We start from the raw sequence: 26630 nt of genomic DNA on the forward strand, positions 1-26630 counted from the left end.
CAATGTTTGCTGCCACTTGCTGGTGTTTTTTCTCTTCGCCCTCATCGGATTGTTCTCTTAGGCTAATTGCCAGACTATTTTAACATACATACTGGTAGCTCAAATGTCGCATAATCCGTGGCCGTGTGCAGACTGCCGTGAAACTGTTTCCCCCCTTCATTGGATTGTTAATTTCAGTATTATTCCACTATTATTTATTGTAAGAAATTAAAGAGAATTAATACTTGAATAAGTAGCCATCCACTGATTAGTTGACCCTGAGAAATGTCAGTTGTGCGCATCCCTACTATGGAGTGTCCTGTAGTATCCTACCCGTCCATGGTCGGCAGCAGCCCAGTGAGCACACTCTCCAGCCAGCGCTCCGGAACGTTCTCCAGCAGCTTCCAGCACACCCGCTGCCACACCATGTCTGAGCACGTGCAGGAAGAGAGGCGAGGGACCAGCTCCCCGAACACCAACCCTGCAGACGTTTGACTTGTATATACTGACACTGACACTGGAACCATGTGCATTTAATGCAATGTAAGTAATGTAATGTTCAATGCCTGTTTTTATTTTTTAAACTGACCAGTGACTACAGATGGAAATTAGCATTCTTGGCTAATTCTGATTTACTTCTCGATGTGCACTGTCCCTGACAAATTAACAAATAAACGAACTAATCAGACAGAGAACAGAGACAGTTAACAAATACGAGTCTGGGAAATAGTTATGCTACTGATAAAGAATGACTATAAGAGTGCCATAGTATTTCTAAACGAGAAGTGTTGCTGACTGATAATCTACTGGTATCAACACTGATGGAAAACATCATTGTGAATACAGCCAAACTTACCACTGTGCCCCTGAACACACGCCTTCCCCAGTAGCTGTGCTAAGAAGGTCAGAGAGCAGTCTTGACCATCTAGGGACAAAGAGAACATTGACACAAACACAGAAATGACTATTTTGTCTAAATAAATGTTGAATTAATTAATATAATGTAGTATATTATAATGATGCATAGTATAATGATGTCAAAAGGCTACTTAAAAAAAAAAGAAGTAAAGATTTGCTGACAACAACTTCTTTGTTTCTTATACTGAAACAATGACCCGAGCGTTGTACAGATAAGGCACCTCACCTCGAAGTGCCTGGCAGGTCCTCTCTAGTGCTGTCAGCATCTCTTTGGCCAGTAGGGGGTAGTATTGCTGGGGGAGGAAGAGGGGCTTGTTGTTTGGGTGCAGCCAGTTGGCGGTGAGGTCTGGCAGAGCGACCAGGCGGCCCAGCAGGGTCTCTCTGATCTGGGGGGAGCTGGAAAGACCTGCTCCCTGACAGGACGACCACAGCAAGACTGTGAGACGACCGCTCTGGAGGAAATTCTCCAGGACTCTCACCAGCCTGTCCAGACTGGAACTGGGGCTGCTGGAGGTGATAGATCACATGCATGAGGACACACACAAACACCCAAACATATACATACACACACACACACACACACACACACAATCTGGGTCATATCATGCAATACATGTAGATGTCAGTTACGGAAGGGCAGAATGTGTACCAGATCATATTGGAACAGCTCTCACCTCAGTGAACCTATACCATCCATCAAAACCAACAGAGCCTGGTCAGGAGGACCTCTGAGGAATAAGCCATCCCATGATTCTCTGCGCTGAGCAGCAGTGAGAAATTGGACCCAATCAGCACTGATGTTACTGACGAGAAACTGTAGAGTCCGGGTGTAGTGGGCACGACAGAACTCGGCCCCCTGAGCTGTGGTAGTTGTAGTGTTTGGGCCGTCATCTAGATAACTGGTGAGTGTGTGTAGAGCAGTTATCACATCTTCCTTGTTTCTGGAAGTGGTGAGAGTCCTGATACTCTGGCTCACTGCGAGGCGAACCTCAGGATCTGGGGTAAGGGACTGCATCCTTCAACACCTGCAGGGGACAACATGAGTATCATCATGACTTTAACTGTGTTTTAATGAAGGTGGTAAGAGCTTAGTATTGACTTCATGTGATGGCAGATGTAAACAGATCATCTTATAATCATTACAGCCTACACAGTGCACACAACATGACGTTACAATATTTTATGACAATGGCATGATACATTATCTGTAAGCTTATCACTCCTTATCTTTACAAATATGTTTACTACGAGGTATATTTAAAAAACCATTGACTATAACTAGTAACGTTACTAGTATTAGCCTAGCTTAATGTTGGCGAGATAGCTTGATAATAACGACATTCAAGCCTGTCATGATGAATTCTCCCACCTCATGTATCCTTCATTTGATTAAATATTGGCTCAGTTGACAATTTAGGTTTGCTAGATTATGAATTTGTCAGGAATAAATAGCTTTCTGATAAATGCCGCCTGCTGATTCCTCGAGTGCGCCGGCAAAATATGTCCGTGTGCGAAAGAATGCACGCACCGTTCCGGGAGAAAACATTCAAGTGTTTTGATCAATATTATATTGTAGCATGAATTACAATTCTTTATTACTTTCTCTTTGCATTTATAAGCACAAACACCAAAAAATGTTACTGAAAATATTATGTCACTGAAATGAGTATGTAAAGCTCATTGTTTATTTATGATAGTTCATTGTAGAATCCTTTCTTCACTGTTCATCAAAGTGCTGACCAACATGAGCAATATACTGTTGTGGAACTATGGATGATCCTTCACTCCTTTGTCTCTCCTCTGGTCCTAAGATCTCCTCCAACTCGGCATCCTGCACTTCATCCATCCTTGGGTACATTCTGTTGAACCATTTGGCTGCTGCAAGCACACTGCCCATCCCCACTCCTGGTACAGGGATGACTGGTATACCCGTCAACACCATGGCCAACATCAGCGGACACACAGGCCCCACCTCCTCCAATACCCTCTTGTCTATGGAGGAGGGTTGGGGCACCTTTACTACGGCGGCCCACGGTGCCCTCTGATGCTGCTGGTAGGGTAGGGGACAGTAGGGTTGTCCAGGGAACAGTTGTGGATAGTTGTGGAGGTTAGCAGTGTGCCTAGCGGGCCTATAACCAGGACTGTGCAGCTCCCACGGAGCAGAGGCTGGCTGAGGGCTGTGGTGGTAGTACATGTCCCCAGCCTGCAGGAAGGGCTCTTTGGCTGGAGGTGGAGGGGCCCAGTATGGGGAGAGATGATCATTGGAGAAAACAGTTGGGCTGTTGGTTGGGAGGCTCTGGGGTTGGATGAGGTATCCATACACATGTGGAGTGGTAGATAGAGGGGGACAGGCTTCCTCTGCATTGAATGAGGGAAACAGGGGGAGACCTTAAGCCTCAGGACATACCATCATTGCATGCGAGTGTTTGCAGTATGTTATTTGTTAGTCTTTCAAATCCAATAAACAATTAATTAATTAATCCTAATTTTTAATAAAAAATTTCCTTTGGGATCAATAAATTATCTATCAAATACTCTTTGATGCATTTGAAGTCTGATAAGAGCTTTTGAAGTCGGTAAGAAAAGCTCACATGGTTATAGTAGTATTCCTATTACCATTACTGTTACCAGTAACTTACCATTTGAGTCCAGTCTTGTCACATACATTATTAGTATCAAGTATGCATCTTTCGAGACAAAATATGTAAATGACAGCAAAATGATCTTGAAGACATAAAAGTTAAAAAAAAAGTTCTGCTATGGAAGAGAGGAAATCAGAAAATAATATTTTTCATCACAAAAGCATTGACTCAAAGGATTACTGCATTCTCTCTCCATGGAAACCAACATCCACCATGGTTACAAGAACACCAATGCCTTTATGTACACTACGCAAAATAATGAGGCAATCAAACATAGGATAATTTTATTTTGATTTTATTTTCTAATCTTACTTCACCTTTTCTTTATTCTTCTTTTTTTTACAATGACTTGAAATTATAATTCCCCAGTAACAATTATGAGTACATCTTTCAGGGGATCTTCAAAAATAATATACAGCAGTAAACAATACTGTTATCATAATTTATACATTATCCTTCGGAATAAGAATAAACTCCAGTTTACAATTTTTGTTTCTACAATGTTCTTTTTTCTTTTCATTTCATTTAAACGGCAAGCCATGCACTACTCCAGTAGTGATGTGTGTGCCTTAAGCAAACTCTCTTTGGACATCTTGGAAGCTAGTCTGAGAGTTGAAGTTCACCAAAAATGACCATTTATATTTACACATATACGTTTTTTATAACCATAATTTAACAAACTGACAGCTCACATACAGTCAGTGCTTTCCCAGGGCTCATGGGGTTAATAAAGAGGCAAAGTATGAGAGACAGAGGCACAGTGTTAAGACTAGCAGGCCAGTATTTTCAGGGCAGAGTTTCACTCCCTCTGTCAACAATGACAATGAGTTACTTTTCTTTGATGATGCCTTCAAATTTAAGCAAAGAGAGTGAGAGCTGAAGGATAAAATGGTCAGTCTGAAATCAAAACATCAAGTCTTTGGTCATTTTGAAAGCAGGGATCAAAATGAAATAGGATCTTGTTTAAAGTGCATTTACAGTAGAGAATCCCATTGAATCCTGCTAATAGGGAATGTCTGGACTGGACTCAGGAATCAGTCTTGTCAGACAGCCAGTTATTAAATCTCACACCAGCTGTCTGACAGACCAAGTGAGCAAAAAAAAAAAAAAAAATTACAAATAGTAGGTGTCCTGCTGCTGTACAGTAGACAGGTTAAGGGGTAGATATATTCAAACTCGTTCCTCCTTGTAATGCACCAATGGCTGCTGGGTAAATAATTGCAGAAGTCTAATCTGCAGCAACATAATGACATGGACCCATCAGACAGTTATTAGCATTATTAAAAATACTAATAACTGAATAATAACTTATTATTCAGTTATAGCGGAATACAAGAGGAAGGCTTAGTCCTTGAAGAACCTGATGTGAACTCACTAACAGTGCAGCTTCACAGTTACCATAGAATACGAATTAGGAAAACTAATGATTGATTTTGATATTGAAAGATTGATCTGATATGTAGAAGATATCAGTGGTTCTGTGTTGTGTCTGTTCTCAACTGAGGGGGAGACACCCGTGCCAATTCTCCCATACCTATGATAACAATGCCCTTTAAAGGGTCACTGCAACATCAGCAATATCAGTCAGGCAGAAGTGCAATGATCCAGGAAACAGACATTTTGAATTGGTCAGACGTAATTCAGAGGCATGTCAGTGCCCACTTGTATATAAGACATTAATTCCATTAAATCAAAGAGAATCTTGAAAAATATTCACTTCACACATAATTCAATAAGTCCTCCCTCAAAGAGAACTAATAAACCCCTGGAATTTCAACTTCCCTTGTGAATCCAAACTCTATTCACAAACTTTTGTTTGAGAGAAGCCGATGAAGCAGTTAGCTATTCAAACAAGTGTAAATTCTGTATAATGGTGAATAAATATCTGCATGTGATTCACACACGTGAGAAACTGAGGTGTACACGCTACATGCTAGAGCGACATACAGGCAACCCCTCAAAGGAGAAGGGATCGTTCTCAGCAGAAAAAAAAAAAAATCTATTTTTTCCCCCCCTCAGACTATAAAAATACCTAGAATCTACAAGGATAGAAAAAAAAAAAAAACTTTACAAGTAATTTACATCCAAGGCCATTTTCCATGGAGTGCCGAAGTGAGAAGAGCAGTGATGTAGTGTAGCAGGTTGGTGGGTGGAGAAGGCAGAGGCTGCCTGTGCTGTGGTAGCGTAGCTGCAGTATCCCATGCGGTGTCCATCCCCTCGACAGGAACCAATCACACGTTCCCCTTTCTGAAGTTGCAGCCTTCGAAGGTAAAGCACTGAAGAGTATGGTGAGTGTCTACCTGTACCAGGTGTCCTTGGGCTTCAGTAGACACAATAGATCTAGATGGAGCTTTAGTCAACTGAGGCTCAACCGATATACAGTAGCAGTGTTTGTCATTTTGTGACGTTTGTCCTTCATCAAAGTCCACTGTTCTTCATGATGTTATTGCTAAATCTAAGTGTTTTCTGCTCCTTTAGACCAAAAAGCTGTTGAGTAATAAACAAGAAACCTCTTTGAAATTCCTCCTTAACCACAAGTAACAGATCTGTTACAATATTCTTCATTTGGGACTTTTAAGGATTTCATCCCTTCACAATGAATAATCTTTCAACAGACACATGAGGCATTCTCCTCTTAATTAAAAAATAAAACATAAATTGAGTGCAAAGTACAACTGATTTCATACAGCATGTCAAATATTTTCAGTCAAAATAGTTTCATGGAAAATCACTTTTCCAATAGAAATGATTGGTACTGTAGTGTACAACCCTGGATTAGCTGACTCCTTAACATTTTCACTCAGCCTGAGAGCACTGAGGAACAGGCGGATCACACTCCAAAAACTACATTTCCCAGAGCACTCAACTGAGACCATCTTCCCAATTCACCACTTCTTTTTCTCAAATCTCAAATATATTTTGATATGAATACTTTCTATAAAGCATAATTGTCATTATGAGTAACATTTATGTCAGTCATCAGGAATAACTACAATTCCCAAGTGCTGGTCTCTGCATCAGTTTTCAAGTACAATGTACTGTACACTCCCTCTAGTGCATCTAGAGGGAACGATGGGAAATGACATTTTTGAGTTTTTGACCCCCCTGACCCCTAGGAACTCTGTTTCATTGTAAAAACAAATGGAGAAGCAGCAAACGATAAACCAACCAGTTCCATCAGACATTTGAAGTTCATGAGAATAATATAATCATTCTCGTTACTACTCCTGTACTCACCAACCATTTTTCTATAATTTCTAGCTACACAAAGCACAAAAGATAAAACACACACACACATGCACGCACACACACCTGGTATACCCTAACCCTCAGGGCATTTCTCGCTCCCAACCCCGAGAAATGTCCCTCACCTGGGTTTTCTTGACTCATACTAGGAAGATAATCAAATTTAGTTATGGGTCAGACACACTGCAAACGTGACGATTAACTGTAGATAGCACGGCAAGCCTGTATTGAAGAAAGCCAGCGGTTAATGGCATCTTCGATCATTTCCAACCAGTGCTTCAGACAGTTGGCTTCATAACACTTGATGTGGCTCGAACACGGTTCAGTCTGGTAAAATAAAACACAACCATGAGTTTTTGTAAAGAATAACTCATTGTGATATGACCTTCACTGACAATAATCAAGGCAATCAGCTGCAGTGGAGTCAAAGGACAATAAGATACTAAGATAATGTTAGATTTGGGCTCTTGGACAGATCTCATTTCATACATTTCATATCTGTGCCAAACCTGACATTCTGAGTCCTTGTTGAGGGTTAGAGAGACCTTCTCCATGTTCCGTTTCATGGAAATACTACTGTATGAAAGAACCCACACAGACACACATACACACACATAAACACACATGGGCAATTCGATCTGGTCCCTCTACCCACATACATGGAAGTCATCAGAACCCAAGCCTATCCAGGTAAGAGAACACATACACATAGGTAAACTCAAATATCCCAGGGACTATGAAACATAGCTTATTCTCCATCGACAACAGCCACCAACAGTGTCAATTTATTTTGATAAATCTTCTTTTTAATCTTCTTCAAGGGTAATTGGAGTTGGGGAGTGCTTTTTGTCCACCTGATATATTCAAATAGGCTATTATATACTTCTTCAGGTTCTCAGAAGCAAGTCCTTTGCCGCCTCTCCCACAGTGTTGCAGTCCGTTGAGCCTGTGAGCGTGGCCCTGTGGCTACCCTGTTCAAGATGGCCTCTATTTGACCTCCAAGATGGAGGGGTTGGACTCCATGATGGCCACGATGATGCGGTCGATGTAGTCCTGTAGCCGGTAGTTGATCTCCTCCTGCTTGTGGATGGCTTCCATCAACTGCAAACACAGAGAAGAAAGTGCACAAAGAGCCGTTCTCTGAATATCAGTTCATATGTATGAGGTGACCAACACAGGTAGAAGATATTTGAATGGCACACAGTGACAGAACAACGATAAGCAGGCCTTGAATGCCTATTCCTAGTATTCGCAAAAATGTAACAGCCTATTTTAATAAGTATGTGCAGTAGACAATTTATGGGATGCCAGAGATCAAGGTACTAGACACAAAAGCTTTGCTATACTGTATGTCGGATAGGATGGGGAGCATTTTCCAGTGTCTGAAGAACATGCCTTTTGTGAAAACTGGTATTTATCTAGTTGTTTTAAAAGCGTTATTTCCCTTTTACTCCTATTTGATTTGTTGGCCCAACCTATATGCTACTTTTTCGTGATCAAACATACAGTAGCAGAATTAGTTGGTCAGTGCACAACAAGGCAGCATACAGTAGGTAGGGGAACATGCCAAAAGACCTATTCTTATTTGCAATAAGCTAGCCTATATACAGTAAATGTGCAGTTTATATTAGCCTTTTTACATAATGTGATTGCCGGTAGAATGGTAACGGTAGAAAGGTAGAATGGATAGCCTAGTCGGTGTGAATGAAGCTTAAAAAGCCACACACAAGTGCATCACCCTTTTACCCAATCCTAATATACAACCTTACGCTAATACAATATCTTAATGGGAAGTCTCAGGTGTGAGTCTCACCTCTCCTCGGGACACAGAATTGATCTCAGCGGCCAGGGACTCGGAGAAGGAGGCCGTCACCAGGTTCTTGGCTCCCTGGATGCTGAGGTTGATGATCTGGCCGTTCAGCTCGTCGTTCTGCTCCTTCAGGCTCCGGTTGTCCTGTAGAGGAAGGGTCAGAGGTCAGACACGCACAGAACGGACACGCAGCTGGGGCTTCAGAGGGAGAGGGTCTCAGAGGGGAAGCTATTCCCGTCTCCTCTGTAGGGCTTTAGATGGTGTTGGTTTAGGTGTAGGTTTGCGGCGCAGTTGTCCTTTCTGAGTGTGTAAAAAGCCTTACCAGGTCTTACCAGCTGAAGAGGCAGAAACCACGGAGGCTCTAGTCAATCAATCAATCAAAGCTTTATTTGTATAGCGCATTTCATACCCAGAGGCAACACAATGCGCTTTACAGAGAACAAGGGAGGTGGGCATACGACCCACTCTCTACATATTCCAGAGGGAAGCAAAAAAACAGTATCACCCAGGGGCCAGATAAGTGAGCTGTAAAAATTCTTCCCTGACCCCTCTCAACAAGCCGATCGAGCAAGCTCCAGGAGTATGTTTGTCTACCGGCTAAGAACATTTATAAAGAAATACATAGTAATCTAGTCTAACGGACCACTCGTCTCTCCAGGCTCTAGTCTAACGGACCACTCGTCTCTCCAGGCTCTAGTCTAACGGACCACTCGTCTCTCCAGGCTCTAGTCTAACGGACCACTCGTCTCTCCAGGCTCTAGTCTAACGGTCCACTCGTCTCTCCAGGCTCTAGTCTAACGGTCCACTCGTCTCTCCAGGCTCTAGTCTAACGGACCACTCGTCTCTCCAGGCTCTAGTCTAACGGACCACTCGTCTCTCCAGGCTCTAGTCTAACGGACCACTCGTCTCTCCAGGCTCTAGTCTAACGGACCACTCGTCTCTCCGGGCTCTAGTCTAACAGACCACTCGTCTCTCCGGGCTCTAGTCTAACGGACCACTCGTCTCTCCAGGCTCTAGTCTAACGGACCACTCGTCTCTCCAGGCTCTAGTCTAACGGACCACTCGTCTCTCCAGGCTCTAGTCTAACGGACCACTCGTCTCTCCAGGCTCTAGTCTAACGGACCACTCGTCTCTCCAGGCTCTAGTCTAACGGACCACTCGTCTCTCCAGGCTCTAGTCTAACGGACCACTCGTCTCTCCAGGCTCTAGTCTAACGGACCACTCGTCTCTCCAGGCTCTAGTCTAACGGACCACTCGTCTCTCCAGGCTCTAGTCTAACGGACCACTCGTCTCTCCAGGCTCTAGTCTAACGGACCACTCGTCTCTCCAGGCTCTAGTCTAACAGACCACTCGTCTCTCCAGGCTCTAGTCTAACGGACCACTCGTCTCTCCAGCGAACGTAAGTAGAGAGGGGAGAGAGAACCTTCCGTAACACGTTTACCTGTTTGAGTCGTCGGACCTCCTGCTCCAGCTCAGCCTCGCGCGTGCGGCTCTGGTACTCCTGGAGCCCGGCGCTGGGACAGCGCCCCCTCTTGGCCTCTGCCTCCAGCTTGTACAGCTGCAGGTGCTCCAGCTGTTTACGCAGGTCCTCGATCAGCTGGGAGGAGGGGGACAAAGGGAGGGAGGGAGGGAGAGAGAGAGAGAGGGATGGAGGAAGAGAGAGGTAGAGAGGGAGGGAGGTAGAGATCGAGCAAGAGAGAGATGCCTGTCAGAAAGCGAGGGCATAGTTGTATAGCTGTATTCTATAACATCAGTCAGTTGCAGTCAAGGCTGAACAAAACAAACAATAAATGCACAATTCCAAAAAATGTATTGTGATGGAATGGATTTGGATTCGAAAAAGCCCAAAAGCTTTATTGTCCATTGTTTGGTTAAAACAATATACTTTCAAAAACCTGTATAGCCAACATGTGGCACAGAAGTAGTTCATACAAAACTGTAAACAGGCTTTATCCGTGGTATATCATAAATATGCAATAGCCAATCAGATTGAGAGGTCGGCACTCCTCGTTCTATAATATTGATTGAGAATCACATATGAGACCAAGATGACATAGTAAATAGCAACAATAGCAAATTGCAATAGTAAAAAGCAATGTATCTGCATGTGAGAGAGAAAAAAAAGGTATGAACCACAAAATATGCTTCTTCCAGAACAGTGAAAGACCAGAACAGTCCTCTGAGAATCCTTGATCAAGGTGCCGCCTCTCACCAGTTAGTGTGTGTGTGTGTGTGTGTGTGTGTGTGTGTGTGTGTGTGTGTGTGTGTGTGTGTGTGTGTGTGTGACACCTGAGCCTCACCTCCTGGGTACACTCCTTCTCCTTCTGGTTCTGATGGCGCTCGTGGGTCAGCTTGTCGGCCATCTTCCTGCGCGCCTCCAACTCTTCGTTCAGCCTGTCTGTCATGTCCTCCACTTCATCCTGCAGCTTCCTCTTCTCCTGGTGGGGGAGGATGGGGGATGATATGGGAGTTTTGAGAGCGTGGATGGAGGGACGGAAAAAGTAGTTGAAAGGAGAGATGAGAGAGGAAGTAGACGTGGGGGGGGGGGTGGAAAGTTGAGAAGGAGGGCTGGGAGGGTGAGGAGAGAGGGGGACTGCTCTCACCTCCTCCTGCCTCTCAATGTTGGCGCGTAGGCAGGGAACGCAGGACCTCAGCTCACTGTTCTCCTCGTCCAACTGCTGGAATCTGAGCGAGAGAGAGAGAGAGAGAGAAAAAGATAGGGCAAGCCAGCGAGAGAGAGAGAGAGAGAGAGAGAGAGAGAAAAAGATAGGGCAAGCCAGCGAGAGAGAGAGAGAGAGAGAGAAAGAGAGAGACCACAAACCTTCACATACATGACAACAAACGTTGCCAGCTATGCATACTAAAACTATACAAGCATATAGTAACCTTCAATTCATCAGTTCACTTGACCAGTAGGTGGCAGTGATGCCCCATAGTGCCAAAGACAGTCATGACGGCAATGGTGTCAATTTTGCACACAAAAGATCAAATAGGGATAGTATAGTAAATTTCCAGTTTGGGAACCTTTAAATGTCTAGCCTACCTAGAACTGGAATGAGGAACTGATTAGCACTGATAATATACTGTAAGGACAAGTGATAACAAGAATTCCAATGTATCGGTACTTGTACTTGTTACACATAGTAAATTAACCTTCCATTCTGTTCCATTCTTCTATGTGACTGTACAAACAGAATTTATTTATATTTAGCCAGAGGAGCTCATTGAGTTTCATTTACAAGGGTGCCCTGGTTACACAATACATCATAAACAATATAAAAACAATATCAACAATATAAAATCACATCCTCAAAGGCAAACCTTTCCCAACCCCAAAAATTCAACCAGAACCAATGTAGAGAACTTGTCTGGTGATGATGTGAGAGCATTTCTCAGATCACCCCCACCTCATAAAGCCATGGCAGGCAAGGGAGAACGCTCACCCCCCTTAAAACTCTTCACTGGCCTAGCCTTTGTTTACAAGACCATAAACAAAGGCCTGTGGTATTTCACTAACAGGTCAGCTATTGACCTGTAAGACTGTCCTGCTCTCCGGAATCCCTTCAAATCATTGGTTAATGGAGATTTACATATTGATGTTTGGGTTGAGGTTAAAAGCTATGCTCTGTACTTTGCTCATTACGTTTTTGGGGAACCTTTGACGTGACTATACGGATAGTCATGACTGGAAAACATCCCTCCTTGCATGGTAACTGTGAATAAAACACTCTTCTGTGAATGGAGAAACAAGGCTACTTGTTTACTTACTTCTTTATAAATAGAGTTAGAAATTCTACAACAATGACTGGCATTCCATGTGATGAGGGATGTTACACTAGGTAGTTGGTAGCTTTAGTTAGCTGTATACACAGGGACGTGCACAGATTGACACGAGGTGGTGCTAGAGCACCTGCCCTTTGCCCTCTGGACAAGGCAAGTGCCCTTTTGAAAGTTACTTTTTATTATTATTTTTTTTACAGTGTAGGCCTACTGTATGTGATCAATTCTCGATTAAAAGCGTGTAATAATAATGCCCCAAAATGCGTTGTAATTTTGCCAAGGTGCAGAATCAGATCATAGAATTACCTTTCTTAAAACGGCGTGACCTAGAAAATGCATCATACTGTATTTACTTTTAGGTGCATTTAAAACAAGTTTGAGCTCCGGCACTGAGTGGAGTCAAAGGCTGTCTGCAAAACAGACAATGCTCCTTCCATTGACGATGCAGCTGAGTAAAGCACTGTTTCGTCAGCGTACAAGTGCACCTTGCCGCCATTGTTAAAAGAGACAAGGTTATTAACGGGGTAAAGGACTAGTCCGTGGGTTCACGCCGCCCTCACTACTGACCGAGCCTGCAGGTTCTCCAGCTCCAGGCCGCGCTCCCTCTCCAGCTTGGCGAGGGCGTCCTTGTGGCGCCGGGCCTCCCGGTGGAGGTGCTCCTCGGCTCGGACCTCCTGCTCCTTCAGCTGCTCCTCCAGGGCGTTGGCCCGGTGCACCAGCTGCAGGTTCTCCTGGCGCAGCCGGGCGTGTTGCTCCCCGCTGGCCTCCGAGTCCTGCTCCAGCTCCACCACGCGACGCTCCAGGAGCAGCACCTGGGGGAGAGGAGGAAGAGGAGGCGTCAACACCACATTCATCGGTGGATTATTTGATTGACTGATTATTACACGATGTGAGAAGAATGCCGTTTAATTCTTTCTGATGCAATCCCGGATGTTACTGCAGATCTGATTGTGGGTCATCGTCAACTAAACTCTGACCTTATCTGTGATGTCGGTGTCGGCCAGTTCTAGAATGTCCCGGGACAACTCTCCCATGCCGTCCAGGGTACTCGAGCTGTTCTGGAGAAGGTGTCTGAAACAGCAGAGACGGGCTGATCACAAGACCAATGCTTCTGTCCGTGAACATCAACAATCCAATACCACATAGCTTGTTTTATATGTTTTAAATGGCCATTCCCTCCAAAAACCGCCTAGCAGGATGTTGATCATTTTAACATATAACTTGTTCTCGTAACCATGGCATCCTAATGGCATTGTCCTTTGACAAGCGTTCACATCTACGTATCCTCTACTGAGAGGAATCAAACAGGACATGAACCTACCTCGCTACTTTCCTGCTGGACAGCCTCTTGCCTGAGCTGTGTGGAGGAAAGACAGAACAACAGGAAACTACAGTCAGGAAGAGAGAAAGGAGAGAGGAAAGAGACACTATCTCCTGGTATCCCTCGTCCTGACCCCCTGACCCCCTATCCCCCTCTCCCCAGGGCCACTGGCTGACTAATGGCCTGGTATAGAGAGAGAGAGAGGGGGATAGAGGTGGTTGGTTATATCAAATGTAGCACAGAGTACATTCAAATATTTATCTACTCAAAATGCACAGCAAGTCTCTCTCTCACGCTCACGCACATCATCAATCAGTACACGGCGCCAGGCAGACATTCACACGCATCATCGTTTTGTTTTGCATTGTTCTTTTTTCACAACATTGAAATGGAGAGCCTGAAATGGAATGTGAGAGCAATGACCTGACGCATCGAGCACCGCCATTAACGCCACTTACCTGTAAAAGTAACTACGGGGTCGTTTTAAATATGTTGACATTTTTTAACACTTTGACCCTCTGCATGACGTAGGGACAGGCCAGATGCCAGATATGAATATGGATGTATGACAACTCACAGCGCATGCCGCCAGGGGACCTTGGAGATGACCTTCTATTGGTCGACCAGCTACAGTGAAGCACAGATCACCGAACTCACCGTAGACAGAAAATGGAACAAGACGTTCGAACACTACGCACGCTCGAGAACGCCCGAGCTCGAGAGGGCTTCCCGATGTCAAGACGAACGCTGAAGCACGACACACTGCAACTCAAACATGCATTGAGGAGGAGGGGAGGATGAGGACTGACCAGGATGTGTGACTTGTTCAACAAAAACACACGTGCACATAATCCATGATACTCTGCATGTGGGTAGATCGCAACCGTGTTTTAGTACAGCACACACACGATACAGAAATGTGGTGTGTGTGTTGTGGCAACCCGGGGTCGTCGTGTGACTTTCACACTTTTCACACGAGCCGCCTCAGATGTGAAACTTCCATTTTGTAACCCCAGTTGAGTTATTTCATTTGAAGGCCCAGTGGCGGACCGCTGCCATTTTGGAGCGTTTGTTTGCGGTGATTCCCTGTCCCCTGGGTTGCCACAGTGAGCGTGTGTGTGCCTGTGACCAATCCAACGCACCGTATACAGAGTATGGGGAGTGTGTGTGTCATCTATGTGAAACAGCAATCAAAACACAAACGCACACGCACACGCACACGCAGGTAGGGGGTGGGGGGTGTGGGTGTTACCTATTCATCTCTAGGAAATTGAGGCGGGTGGAGAGGTCCTCCAGACGACTGATCTGTTTGTGACATTGGCTACAGAAAAAATCCAGCGCCTCCTCCCTGAGGAAGCTCTGAAGGCTGGAGGGGAGAGTGGGGGCACTGGGGAGGAGGAGGAGGAGGAGGAGACAGACGAGGAGGAGGAAGAGGGGAGAGAAGTGAGTGACAGAAAAACGCGGTGAGTCCGGGAAGCTGAGAAAAGCAGGAGCGTCAGAATCAGGGTGATGCTGAGGTGTTCGAAGTCTAACCACTGATCTTATAGGGGGGTTGACTTGGGGAGTAGGAGGCGCATTTCACAGGAAGTGTAACGGTTCTATCCAGTCGACACCAGATTCTTTCCAGTTGAAAGGGGAGACCGAAAAAGCGAGCGGCGCGGCTGTGTATTCATTTAGGGGATGGCTTCTCCGGGCAGCAAACTGGCTCCAACTTACATTCGGTTTCTCCCTGTTCCAAAAATATCTCTGCCTTGTAGGCTCACATTTAAATCTGCACGTCACGGTGTGACTTTATAGACCATTTCAATGGAATTTTCCGTCAATAGGGCAACTGGTCCAAACAAAACTTTAAACTCATTTTAAAAATGAATAGAAACTAGGACTAAACTTAAGAGGCCCTGCAGGGTGGCTAATATGCAGTTTACAGTCGTCGTCAACAACAACAACAACTTGGATCTGTTGACTACAGTACCTGTAGCACACTGGCAGCATTGTTGTTAAGGTCAGTGTGTGGGCGGCAGCTTTTCCCTCACATTACCTGTCTGGCTGACTGTTCATTGATTCAGACAGTGTGTCTCGTCTGAGTTACGCAATAATAACTGGCACGGACTCCTGTGTGCGTAGGCAGGAATGGCGTGTCACGTGGTGGTGTGTGTGTGGAGTCACATGGTGGTCATTTCCACCTAAGAATCACTGCTGCACCAAGCCTTTTCTGCTGGATGCCGTGAAGGACTCGAGCGTGAAGTAACAGACGCAGAGGTGTGAGTGTGATAGGGACCGTGTGTATTACTCAGTACTGTATGTAGGTGGCAGTGAGGCCTGGTGTTTTATGAGTACATGGCGCTGGCAGTATAAGCTCCTGCACTGAGCAGAGCCGTTTATGAGCACAGCGGCATGTGTGCACGCACGTGTAGCCTAGTCAAAATACTTATTCCTTGACATTCTGACCTTTCTAAGCTCCACAAAACACTACAACTACTATTAACAGAAACATATGAGTACAGTGAACAGTAATATTATATTACTGTATATAACAATGGAATCAGGTGGATTTCACTACCTCTGTAGTAGTAGTAGTAGTAGTAGTAGTAGTAGTACTTTAATAATCCCCAGGGGAAATTGAACTTCTTCCTTCCCTACAGGAGGGGACTGCTTACTGTGCTTCGGGATTTTAATGTTGAAGAAAAACTGGCTTCGGTATCATTAACTATAAACAAAACAGTGAAGCCAATCCAATTAGGGCAAGTTATTTCCATATCGTGACGGGAGCTGGGAAGGCTGAGCAATTAGCAGCAGCGCTAAGCGCTTCATGGCAGGAGAAATCAGCCAAGCGGGAATTAGGTGTTATCTGACGGAGGTGAGCAGAAGGAGGGGGGAAGGGGAAGGACAGGACGTTAGGAGTACAGGAGGAGTTGTCGTGCCCAGGGTTTTAACAAGCAGAGTGATACAGACTCCAAAGGGAGACGGGGTGAGGGGGGTGTTCAGGTGTGGGCAAAGTGCTCTATTACTGCATACATGTGAATAGTCAACCTCAATGGAGAGACAAGGTCAATGGGAAGGCCTATTTCTGACTGTACCGGCTGAGTTCCATTCCAAAGACGTGCCGTCTTACTTCTGCACTGACTTTTTGAAGGGGACAGATTTGGTGTGAGCATCAGTGGGTGTACACCCCCCCCCCAATTCCGCCACAGGATTGTAGTACGCCATCTGTGTAATAATGATTTCAGTCCTTGTTCGCATGAGTCATGAAGGGAACAGCGAAAGTAGCAGGATTTTGGAATGGAATTGAGCCAGTTCCCCGAGTTCTGCTGAGTAAGCAGTTAATGAACTTTGCCTTTGTTCCGTTTATCTCGCCCTTCACGTGAAGGAGGCAGTGGAGGGTGGGAAGGATGTCTGTAGTGTTCTTATCAATGTTTGACCCTCAGTCTCTCCAAATAAACAAAACCATTCTTGTTAGGGCACCAGGGGAGGTAGCTAGAGGTTGTGGTGAGGCTGGGAGACTGTAGCCTGGCGCCGCCATCCTGATCACGCGTGAGCTCACATTCTGCTGTCCACGATCAGTCTGGACTCCTTCCCATCCACATCGATTACCAGAAATTACAAAGGAACCATTCTGCCACCCCAGTGAGGACGCAGCCCCTGATTGGGTCCCGTAGTTGATGCCGTGAAATACAGGCCATTGGCAAAGTTGCAGGCTAATGGCGTCTCCTGAAGCAACGAGCGGTAACGTTAATGTTAATAGAATAAGCACAGCCATAAGTGCTGCTATTGCAGAAATAGACTCAATAACAACAATTAAACAAGAACAAGAGTATGCACTAGTGGAGTTTCATGGCGGAAAAGACATTTTCGCCGTTCTTCCGACTGGATTTGGCAAACGATTTGTTGTGTTGATTGGCAAGTACTCCCGCCCACTGTAATAGTTCTGGGCGGCTAGAAGTCCAACTGTATCACAAAATACACTTTTTGGGGAATAAGTTTGGCTTCCAGGCAAGGGAACTGCAGCTGAGAGGGAGACTGACATTATGCCACCAGTTCCAGACAATATCTACAGTACTAGTTGTTATCAAATGGGACAACTGTGAAAATTCCCACTGATAAGAGTAGTACTCTAGTGGTTGTGTAGCACATGCTACGACAAAACATACTCCTAACATTCAAGGAACTGGCAACTAAATGACCTTCCGCAGCTCGTCTATGTTACACAATGACTCCCTTTGGATATACTATCTCACAACTGGCGAATCAACAGAAAAACAATGAAACCCTGAATGTTGACTCATGGGTGGGTTTGCTGGTGTTTTATTATTGTTATTTGTATTTATTCGAGCTTTACTTCACCAGGGGAGCCCATACCTTGGAGAGAGAAGCAGAGGGGAGCACTTGACCTGGTCGGAGGCCTGGAGGAGAGAGCAGTCGCCTTCACACTCAGTCCCGTCTTCTGTGGTCTCCAGCAGCAGCTCCGAGGTGTTGCTCTCCCCAAAGTCCTCGAAGTGCTCCTCCTCTCCGCCGATCACAGTCCCCAAGGTGGGGTTGTGGAGCTCAGAGTTCAGGGAGAACCTGGGGCAGAGAGAGGATGAGAAGGATGAGTGTGTGAAGAAAGGACAGATGATGGGAACCACTTCAAGTGAATGCAAACTGGGGTCGGTGGATTGGAGGCAAACGCTGGTGTGTGTTGATCTTAGGTGGTGTGCCTCGGTTTGGGTGAGCTCATGTTTTCGTGTATAATGCCCGTCTTCACCTGGGTACAGAACCCTATGCATGTAGGGTGCAAGCTCAAAATAGGACCTCAGCTAAGTTTGAAGTATATTTACTTAACTGCCACCTATATCTGTTTATGACCAGGCTATAAATAGAGATCTGAGTCCTTCCAGTTGTCTCCATACCACTGCGAAGGCCTTACCCAACAAGGGGCTTCTCTATTCCAACCCCTGTTCCACCAAAATAGAGGCATTGGAGTACTTCAGACAGTGTGTGAGCAGTAACATGCTCTATACACACACAATATTTACATTTAAGTCATTTAGCAGACGCTTTAAGATGGTACAGTACTATATGTCCTTTGTTTGGAATCAAGCAGCCTGGAAACGATGTAAATCCTGAACAGAGCATTTGGACCTGAGATTAAGAATGCTGAGAGGGGAGCAATCTGGACAAGTTTATAATCAATTGGTCTTAGAGGGGTAATCTTTTAATTCACATTAATGCCCATGTCTCCACAAAATGTCTTAGCTTTAGCAGCAATGCAAGAACACTACATGTGAACGGCACTTTCACTGGGTGGGATGGTCTCCATTTAGGATAAGCTTCAAGAGGTGACCTTAATTGAGGAGACAGCCTGAAGGTTGGAGTTTAAAATAAGCTGCGACTACCTTTCTCAAATACATACATAGAAAGCCATTATAAGACATGTTTAGCAACCAGGGGAGACGAGTTTAGCTTGTCTATGGTGGTTTTAAGTGACCAAGTCACACTGAGTTAAGTAATTCATGATTTACACATCTTTCAACCAGACTTCCAATACAGTGCAATCAACTCTGCTCAGTTTTCAGAAAACAACAAGAAAAATATATAACTGCAAGTGATAATGAAGGGGTCCTATGGATACGCCCCCATAAGACTGACAGATGGGCTGGCCCACTAGGTAAATCCAGACTGAGCAGCTAAGGCGTGATGAACTGAAGGAGTGATGAACTGAAGGAGTCAGATGAACTGAAGGAGTCAGATGAACTGAGGAGTCAGATGAACTGGAGGAGTGATGAACTGAGGAGTCAGATTAATTGAGGAGTCAGATCAACTGAGGAGTCAGATGAACTGGAGTAGTGATGAACTGCAGAGCGATGAACTGAGGAGTCAGATGAGTTGAGGAGTCAGATGAACTGAAGGAGTCAGATGAACTGAAGGAGTGAGGAACTGAAGGAGTCAGATGAACTGAAGGAGTCAGATGAACTGAAGGAGTCAGATGAACTGAAGGAGTGATGAACTGAAGGAGTGATGAACTGATGAACTGAGGAGTCAGATCAACTGGAGTAGTGATGAACTGCAGAGCGATGAACTGAGGAGTCAGATGAGTTGAGGAGTCAGATGAACTGAAGGAGTCAGATGAACTGAAGGAGTGAGGAACTGAAGGAGTGATGAACTGAAGGAGTCAGATGAACTGAAGGAGTCAGATGAACTGAAGGAGTGATGAACTGAAGGAGTGATGAACTGATGAACTGAGGAGTCAGATCAACTGGAGTAGTGATGAACTGCAGAGCGATGAACTGAGGAGTCAGATGAGTTGAGGAGTCAGATGAACTGGAGGAGTGATGAACTGAGGAGTCAGATGAGTTGAGGAGTCAGATGAACTGGAGGAGTGATGAACTGGAGGAGTGATGAACTGGAGTGATGAACTAAGGAGTCAGATGAATTGAGGAGTGTTGAACTGGAGGAGTCAGATGAACTGAAGGAGTCAGATGAACTGAAGGAGTGAGTATTCTTCTGATTCTGTAATCTTTTAAAGCATCAGATTTTGTGCCACCCATTTACCACGGGCGCAATGTTACCACCTAACCACCAGGGTGTGCATCTTTTGAATGGACACTGCAGTAGTTAGCATACTTTTGTTATCACACAATGTTTAACAAAATGACTTGTCCTTATCACCCTTGATCGAGAGAATACCCACGAGTACATACGGTACGTGCCTTGCCTGAATCAGGTAAAGCGTTCATGAGAAGATGAGTTTTAAAGCACCATATTAGAATTAGCTTCCCACCAAAATGGTTAAATGTCAAATGCCTGTAATTTCCTCATTTTTTAAGATATCTTCTGATAGCTGCTGAGATAGATGCTCTGACATGGTACAACATGGACGTGCCCTCTTCCTGTCCAACCAGTTTCAAGTCCCCAGATTAATGTAGTACAAAATGAAGAGCACTTGAAAAAAGACAGCTTCTCCACCATCTTGGATTGGATCTCTTAGCTGTTAACAGCAGAAAAATCCATCAAGGCGGACATTATGGGTTCTTGAAGAAAATGTGTTCCCTATGAGTAAAGACATAAGTGTACCAGGTTTCATAATTTTTCATCAAACAGGGTGGATATGCCAGCACTGTATACTAGATCACTGTAGTCTGTAGTTTCTACCTGGTGACATAGCATTTTGGGTCCAGGATGTTGAGTTATCCATAACATATGTGTGGAAGACTAGGGAAGACTAGCTCGTCACCTAGGTGGCAGCTAATGGGGATCCTTTAAATAATAAATATTAAATAAATATGTCATGTTATGGATGAGAGAATGTCCAGGAATACAGAAAACAATAGGGTTCCTACGTTTACTAGCATAGGACCCCTAAAGAACAGAGGCAAAGCAGGAAAAATCCAACAATTTAACAAATGACCTGATCCGTTTATTCAGAGGCACTTACCCTCTACTCAGCTCAACACTCATGTCCCTCACGTGGAGGGTGGGTGAGGACAGAGAACGCATCTTCAATGGCCTCCCGCTGCCCTGCCGCAACAGCCTCGGAGCAACTGAACACTGAACACCTGAAGTCACACTGGTTACCGCAACTCCAGCACCTCAACAGTTCTCCAACTAGGACAACGATGACAGCAAGGCTTAATCCCCAAAAACAAATTTCCCCAATGTTCTTAGAAACTGTCAGCCCGCAGTCCTCACAAGTCACAGTTCGGCCTGTGTTACCATGAGTACCAGTGGACTTGAGTCTGGGAAGACAGCGACTGTCTGAGGGTTAATCAGATTTCGGGCTCAGCAGGGACAACAGGCAGGCTGACCCGCCCAGGCCAAGCTGCATGTAGGGGTGCTGGGCTCGAATGTGTGTGTGTGTGTGCATGTGTGTGAGGGGGGTGGGGGTAGTAATCCTGTTAAATCTCCTAATCCCCAGCCCAGAGCTTGTTCTCATACATGTAACAGGCGTCTACACAGTGCTAAGACACCCTCCGAGGCTGTGTTGCAAAACCAATGTTTAAAAGCCCAACGTTTTTTTTGCAGTTACACACTTGAGTCACTGTTTGTTGGAAAAAGGAGCAAGGGCATTACTGGCAATGAGGTCTTACACTGCAGATCTGTGTCATTCGCTTTTTATTGTGCAGTTACTGCAAATCCCTCAAGTTGCCTCCTCCTCAAAAAAAAAAAGGAAAAGAGTGAAAAACAGCAAACTCCACACTTCCTGGAATTCAAGGCTCGGCTGTGGAAAGGAAGTCCGAGCACATCCCTGTCAGCCAGAGGCCTCTGATCCGTCGTCGTGCTGAAGAGACAGGTCACACAGTCAGCAAGACGGGGCCTCGTTCCCCCTATGTTTCCTCCCTGGTGCCTGCCTGCCCCCCCCCCCCAACATTACCCAGCAACAACAACACATCCACTCAAAATACAGACCTCAAGCCATCGCTACTTGTGAGGGGAGGCCAATACAGTCACAAAGACACTTTCCTTCGCACACTGATGTGAGGAAGCCTTGATGAAAGTCAGGAAGACGTCATGACCTCCTAAAAATCTAATCTAAGAATTACACATCAGACACATTCATCATCACCTAATGAGAGATTTAGAACACAACGTACAAAAGTACACAGTCCAAAACCCTGCAGTGGCCGCTACTAACAAGAGTCGGATACTAATATGGCTTCTTCCAGGAGGACATGGGGGTGGGGATGATGATGGGTACAGGCCAGAAACCACAGCTAATGATTTATGCCCCCTTTCAACAGGTTATCATATCATTACGGGTGCACAGGCCCCCACCCAAACAAATCCAAATTAATGGTGGCTGCTATGTAAATGAATGGAGGTTTAAAAATGATCTGAGTGCAAGTAGCAATAGGCATAAACTAAGTATGACACCAGTAAGGTAACTGATTGACTATGGTTAATAAGAAATATGAACTTACTGTGATCATTTCAGTAACACAGACGTCTAACTCTTTTGAGATAATAAAACGAACAATTTCCAGATCTCCAAACCCATTGGAAGACACAAACAAACAGCTGAGGTCCAGGGCACAGAATGACGGCCAGCTTACTCTGTTTTCCTGGCTCAAGGTCTCAGGCTGTAATATTGTGTCTATGTGTGAGGTTATCTCTACATGAACTCTATTGTTGTTAAGCTGTAGAAAAAACAAGGGCAAAATTCTCATAACTTCTTCTCGCAACTTCAGTGTAGTAAAGTGTATGTTGTGACAATTAACTAAGAGCTGTCTTGGTTTGTCAGTCATCTGTGCATTGGTTAATTAATCTAATCCCTACTTGATAAAACTACCAGCTCCAGGCTTAATTCTTCAAATAAGAAGGCTCTACAGGCATTTTAAAATAACAGTAATCTGCTTATACCCATCAGTTAGTCTAATTGTTTATTGTAAAAGTCCCATTCACAACAAGGCAGATCTTAGAGCCAAGCACAACTAGGTCCAAAACAACATCCACCTTTGGAGTTATCAGACGGGAGTACACAAGAGCCTGAAAGCAAAAGGGTACTTGAGGAATCAAATATCTTAAAGGCACCTTGAGTTAGATGGACACAGTCTAGGTCGGTAGACAGAGGGTATTAAAGTGCCAGGCAGTGCTACTGCCTCTCTTTAATCTCTGGTCTGGTGACCCACATGGATTCAAGAGTATTCTAGAACCGAGAATGGCATTGCGACATAAGACCTAAGCTCAACCTGGACAAGATGTCCAGCCTGGATGACCAACTGACATTTTCGGCAAACGCTGCATCGATTACGAACTCCTGCAGATTCCTGATCTACAGTACATCATTTGCCCCTTCCTCACTGACGAGATGGCGCAGGTGCTCATCCAGGCTCTTGCCATCTCCCGCCTGGACTGCTGCTCCTCCCTCCTTGCTGGGGCCCCGGCGTCGGCCATCAGACCTCTAGAGCTTGTCCACAAAGCTGAATCTCGCAGCCCCAGGTTCTCCAACACAACTTCCCTTCTCTTTTCCCTGCACTGTCTCCCTGTAGCAGCTCACACCCAGTTTAAGACACTGGTGCTAGCCTACAGGGCAGTGAAAGGAACAGCTCCTTTCTACCTCCAGGCCATAGTTAAGCCCTACACCCACGCCCGACCACTTCGCTGTGCTGCCTCGAAATGACTGGGTGCCCCGTGAAAACTACTGTAGTGAAATTGGCTTTTATTCTGGTTCATGATACGCCGTATGGGACAGCTGTGACCTACACCTAGCTTCTCATGGTCCTGCTGGGGTTACCATTTGGTTAATGGTTCTTGCAAGTTAGGTCTAAAATAAAGGTGGCGTGGTTAGCCAGGGCTAACTGGAAAAGGTTCAAGTAGGGCTGAGGGTTGATGTGACAGGTTGAAAGGTCAACACCTACCTGTTGTTGCCATCCTCGGGGTCGTGCAGGGTAGCTTCGATGCCACTGTCCGTCTCTACCTCCTCGTGCATCTCCGGGGGAACAAGGGCTCCCGTGTCCTCATCCGTGAACGTCTCACACTCGCTGTAGGTGCTCTCGGAGCCCAGGTAGGCGCTGTCCGTCACCTCGTTCTGCTACAGAGAGACGTACAAGAGCCAATAGAGACCACAGTTAGCCATTTATGTATTTGAATACATCTTGTACACAGACAGTTAGTTAAATGGATAATTTCCATTGGTAAATTATTAACAACTGACTAAAAATGGCATTATAAGGGGAGCTGGATGGGCTGTCTGTATAGTCTGAACTGTAAACACAACGTGTCTCTAACTAAGCATGAATGCAAGCTGTAGCAGCTACTGTACCTACTGTACTATAGCCTTTAGCTGTGGCCGAGTATTGCTGACAGAGATGGATTATAACTCCCTGGGAAGTGAAATGTAACTGTATACTCTACAGAGCAGTTATGGAGACCAATACAGCGTGCTAATGATTTACAAGGTGTTACATCACTGTACAAGAAAAAGCATACGATGAATAATGGGCTTGGTTGGCATTTACATGAAATTTGACTGCCGGTGCTGAATTTCAAAGCATCGTAGATTTCATCTTTTCATATTTGTCTGGTGAAATGATACAGTATCTGCAGCTAAGGACATTATTCAAGCCGAGAAAGTGGAATATCAGCTCAGCTTTTGCCAGTGGCTCAACATGTCATATAGAGGAACATCCAAACGAATAATCATTCAGTATGAAAACAATTCAAATCCAATTCGTTAGTGTTTACAAATCGCTGTGCCAAGCAAAACCTACTGGGCCATTGACACCTCTAGTCAACAAGTACAACCACAGAGCATTCCCCCACGAGAGTGCATGCTTTCCAAACTGCCAAAAAAAACTACAAAATGCCCAAAGACAGACTCGACGCAACTTCATCAGCAGTTAGCCATTAGCTCGAACACAGAGCCAGTCAGTGAATGAGTCATAATGAGTCCAGATCAGGTGAGTGGGGTGTGGGAGAGACTCTTATCCTACCTGTCTGATCGGAGCTCCAGGAGGAGCCGGGCCCAGAGGGCTGTCCACCATGCCCAAAACCATGTTCTCTGTCTGGGCCTCACTGACAGGAAGACTGGCCTGTCATGAGACCCCCGCAAATTACCCTTCCTAGCGCTTCCTCCCTTTCACTCTCAGGGAGAGTGAGAGAAAAAACAGACAGTGAAAAGCAGGAGAATTTGTAACACCTAGTCCAGCTCCACTGGGTTCTCAGAGGGGTGGAGAGAGAGGGAGGGAGGGAGGGAGGGAGGGAGGGAGGGAGGGAGGGAGGGAGGGAGGGAGGGAGGGAGGGAGGGTGGGAGGGAGGGAGGGAGGGAGGGAGGGAGGGAGAAAGTGAGAGTCCGAAGGGCAGGGGAAGGCAATGGTACTGCCTGTTCTTCTGCCACCCTTCTACCCCCTCATCAACCCTGCACTGAATAATGGTCAAAATAAGACACAAGATTGTCTATATAATCTTTTTTTTCTGCCAATGTGACGAGGTGAATGACTATAGCCGATCATGGATAGCAGGTAGAACGAGGGGCCATCATACAGCACTGCCATAAACTGCCTGGCTGTTTACCTTCTGGAGGTGAAGCAGCATGACGTAAGGCCAGGAACACAACCCTCAGCCTTGGAGAGGCAAAGGAGAAGCTGTGTGGACAGCCTGCTGATGAACTCACTCTCCTGACGAGAACAGGTTTGCAAACAATGGCCATTACATTGACAGGGAGATATGCTCGTGACAATGACAAAGGGAGAGAAAACTCCCTCTGGTCTGAGACCTAAACAAGGGGTCTGGGAAGGGGGTCTGCGAAGGGGGGCTGGGGAAAGGACAAGAAGTGAGCTAAAGATGGATGCCTGGGAGGAGGAGGGAGGAGGAGGGGTGGGGGTGGGTGGAGTTGAGTTCTCTCAGCGCAGGCCTCCGCCCCACAGCCTCACCTCGCCTGTTTTGAAAGCAAACAGGGACAGAACAGCAAGGCCATTGAGAGGAGAACCTCGACTGGCACGAACCCAGGGGGAAATACTACGAGCCTAGGGACACAGGTGTGGCGACTACTTCAAAGAAATCAACTCCCTCAAAACTCTGCTTACAGGCTACATTCAAACGATACATCCAGTAGCTACTAGTATTTAAAGGGCAAATGTATGAACTTGTTAATGTTAGAAGCTGGTGAGAGGTTTACTCAAATGCCATAGTGAGTTTTTATTTTTATTTTTTATAAATCTCTATCTCAAACTACCTGTTCTGTTTTGCATACATAATGTTTCATATGTGGCTGTTCTCATTAAGAATGAATCATAGGCTCCTCATAGAATCATGAATCAACTTGCGTTGCCCTAATTCCATCCAGGAAGTAAACCTAGGCCCTCTGTACTAACTCTGCGGTTGAAGATCTCTTCTGTACTCTGCCTGAATTTGCACACAAACTCTGGGACTGCACTTATAAACCATGCCAATGGAGGGCGCTGATACAACGTAGTGTGCAGAACTGGGTTTGTAAAGGGCAGCATACACTACAGTCAAACCA

General features: G+C 45.3%; 2 protein-coding genes across 2 annotated transcripts in view; both read right to left on the reverse strand.

Moving 5' to 3' along the window:
• Positions 1-2380, reverse strand: part of telo2 (TEL2, telomere maintenance 2, homolog) — a 10980-nt gene extending 8600 nt beyond the window's left edge. Inside the window, exons 1-5 of the mRNA XM_084456428.1 lie at positions 2267-2380; positions 1572-1922; positions 1124-1404; positions 836-904; positions 313-460 (exon numbers count right to left, since the gene is read on the reverse strand). Coding sequence (XP_084312554.1) covers positions 313-460; positions 836-904; positions 1124-1404; positions 1572-1912 — 839 coding nt within the window. The 5' untranslated portion in view covers positions 1913-1922; positions 2267-2380. The remainder of the gene's footprint in view (positions 1-312; positions 461-835; positions 905-1123; positions 1405-1571; positions 1923-2266) is intronic.
• A 2937-nt stretch (positions 2381-5317) lies between these two features.
• Positions 5318-25218, reverse strand: rab11fip3 (RAB11 family interacting protein 3 (class II)). Its single transcript, XM_084456519.1, has 11 exons — positions 25102-25218; positions 24028-24200; positions 18053-18256; positions 13697-13732; positions 13353-13446; positions 12943-13187; positions 11199-11280; positions 10896-11033; positions 10037-10192; positions 8599-8739; positions 5318-7886 (listed from the first exon to the last, which is right to left on the reverse strand). The coding sequence occupies exons 1-11, from the start codon at positions 25162-25164 to the stop codon at positions 7773-7775; spliced, it is 1446 nt and encodes a 481-aa protein (XP_084312645.1). The 5' UTR covers positions 25165-25218; the 3' UTR covers positions 5318-7772.
• Positions 25219-26630: the final 1412 nt, after the last annotated feature.

The sequence above is a fragment of the Borostomias antarcticus genome (assembly GCF_949987555.1).
Source record: "Borostomias antarcticus genome assembly, chromosome: 22".
Lineage (NCBI taxonomy): Eukaryota > Metazoa > Chordata > Actinopteri > Stomiiformes > Stomiidae > Borostomias > Borostomias antarcticus.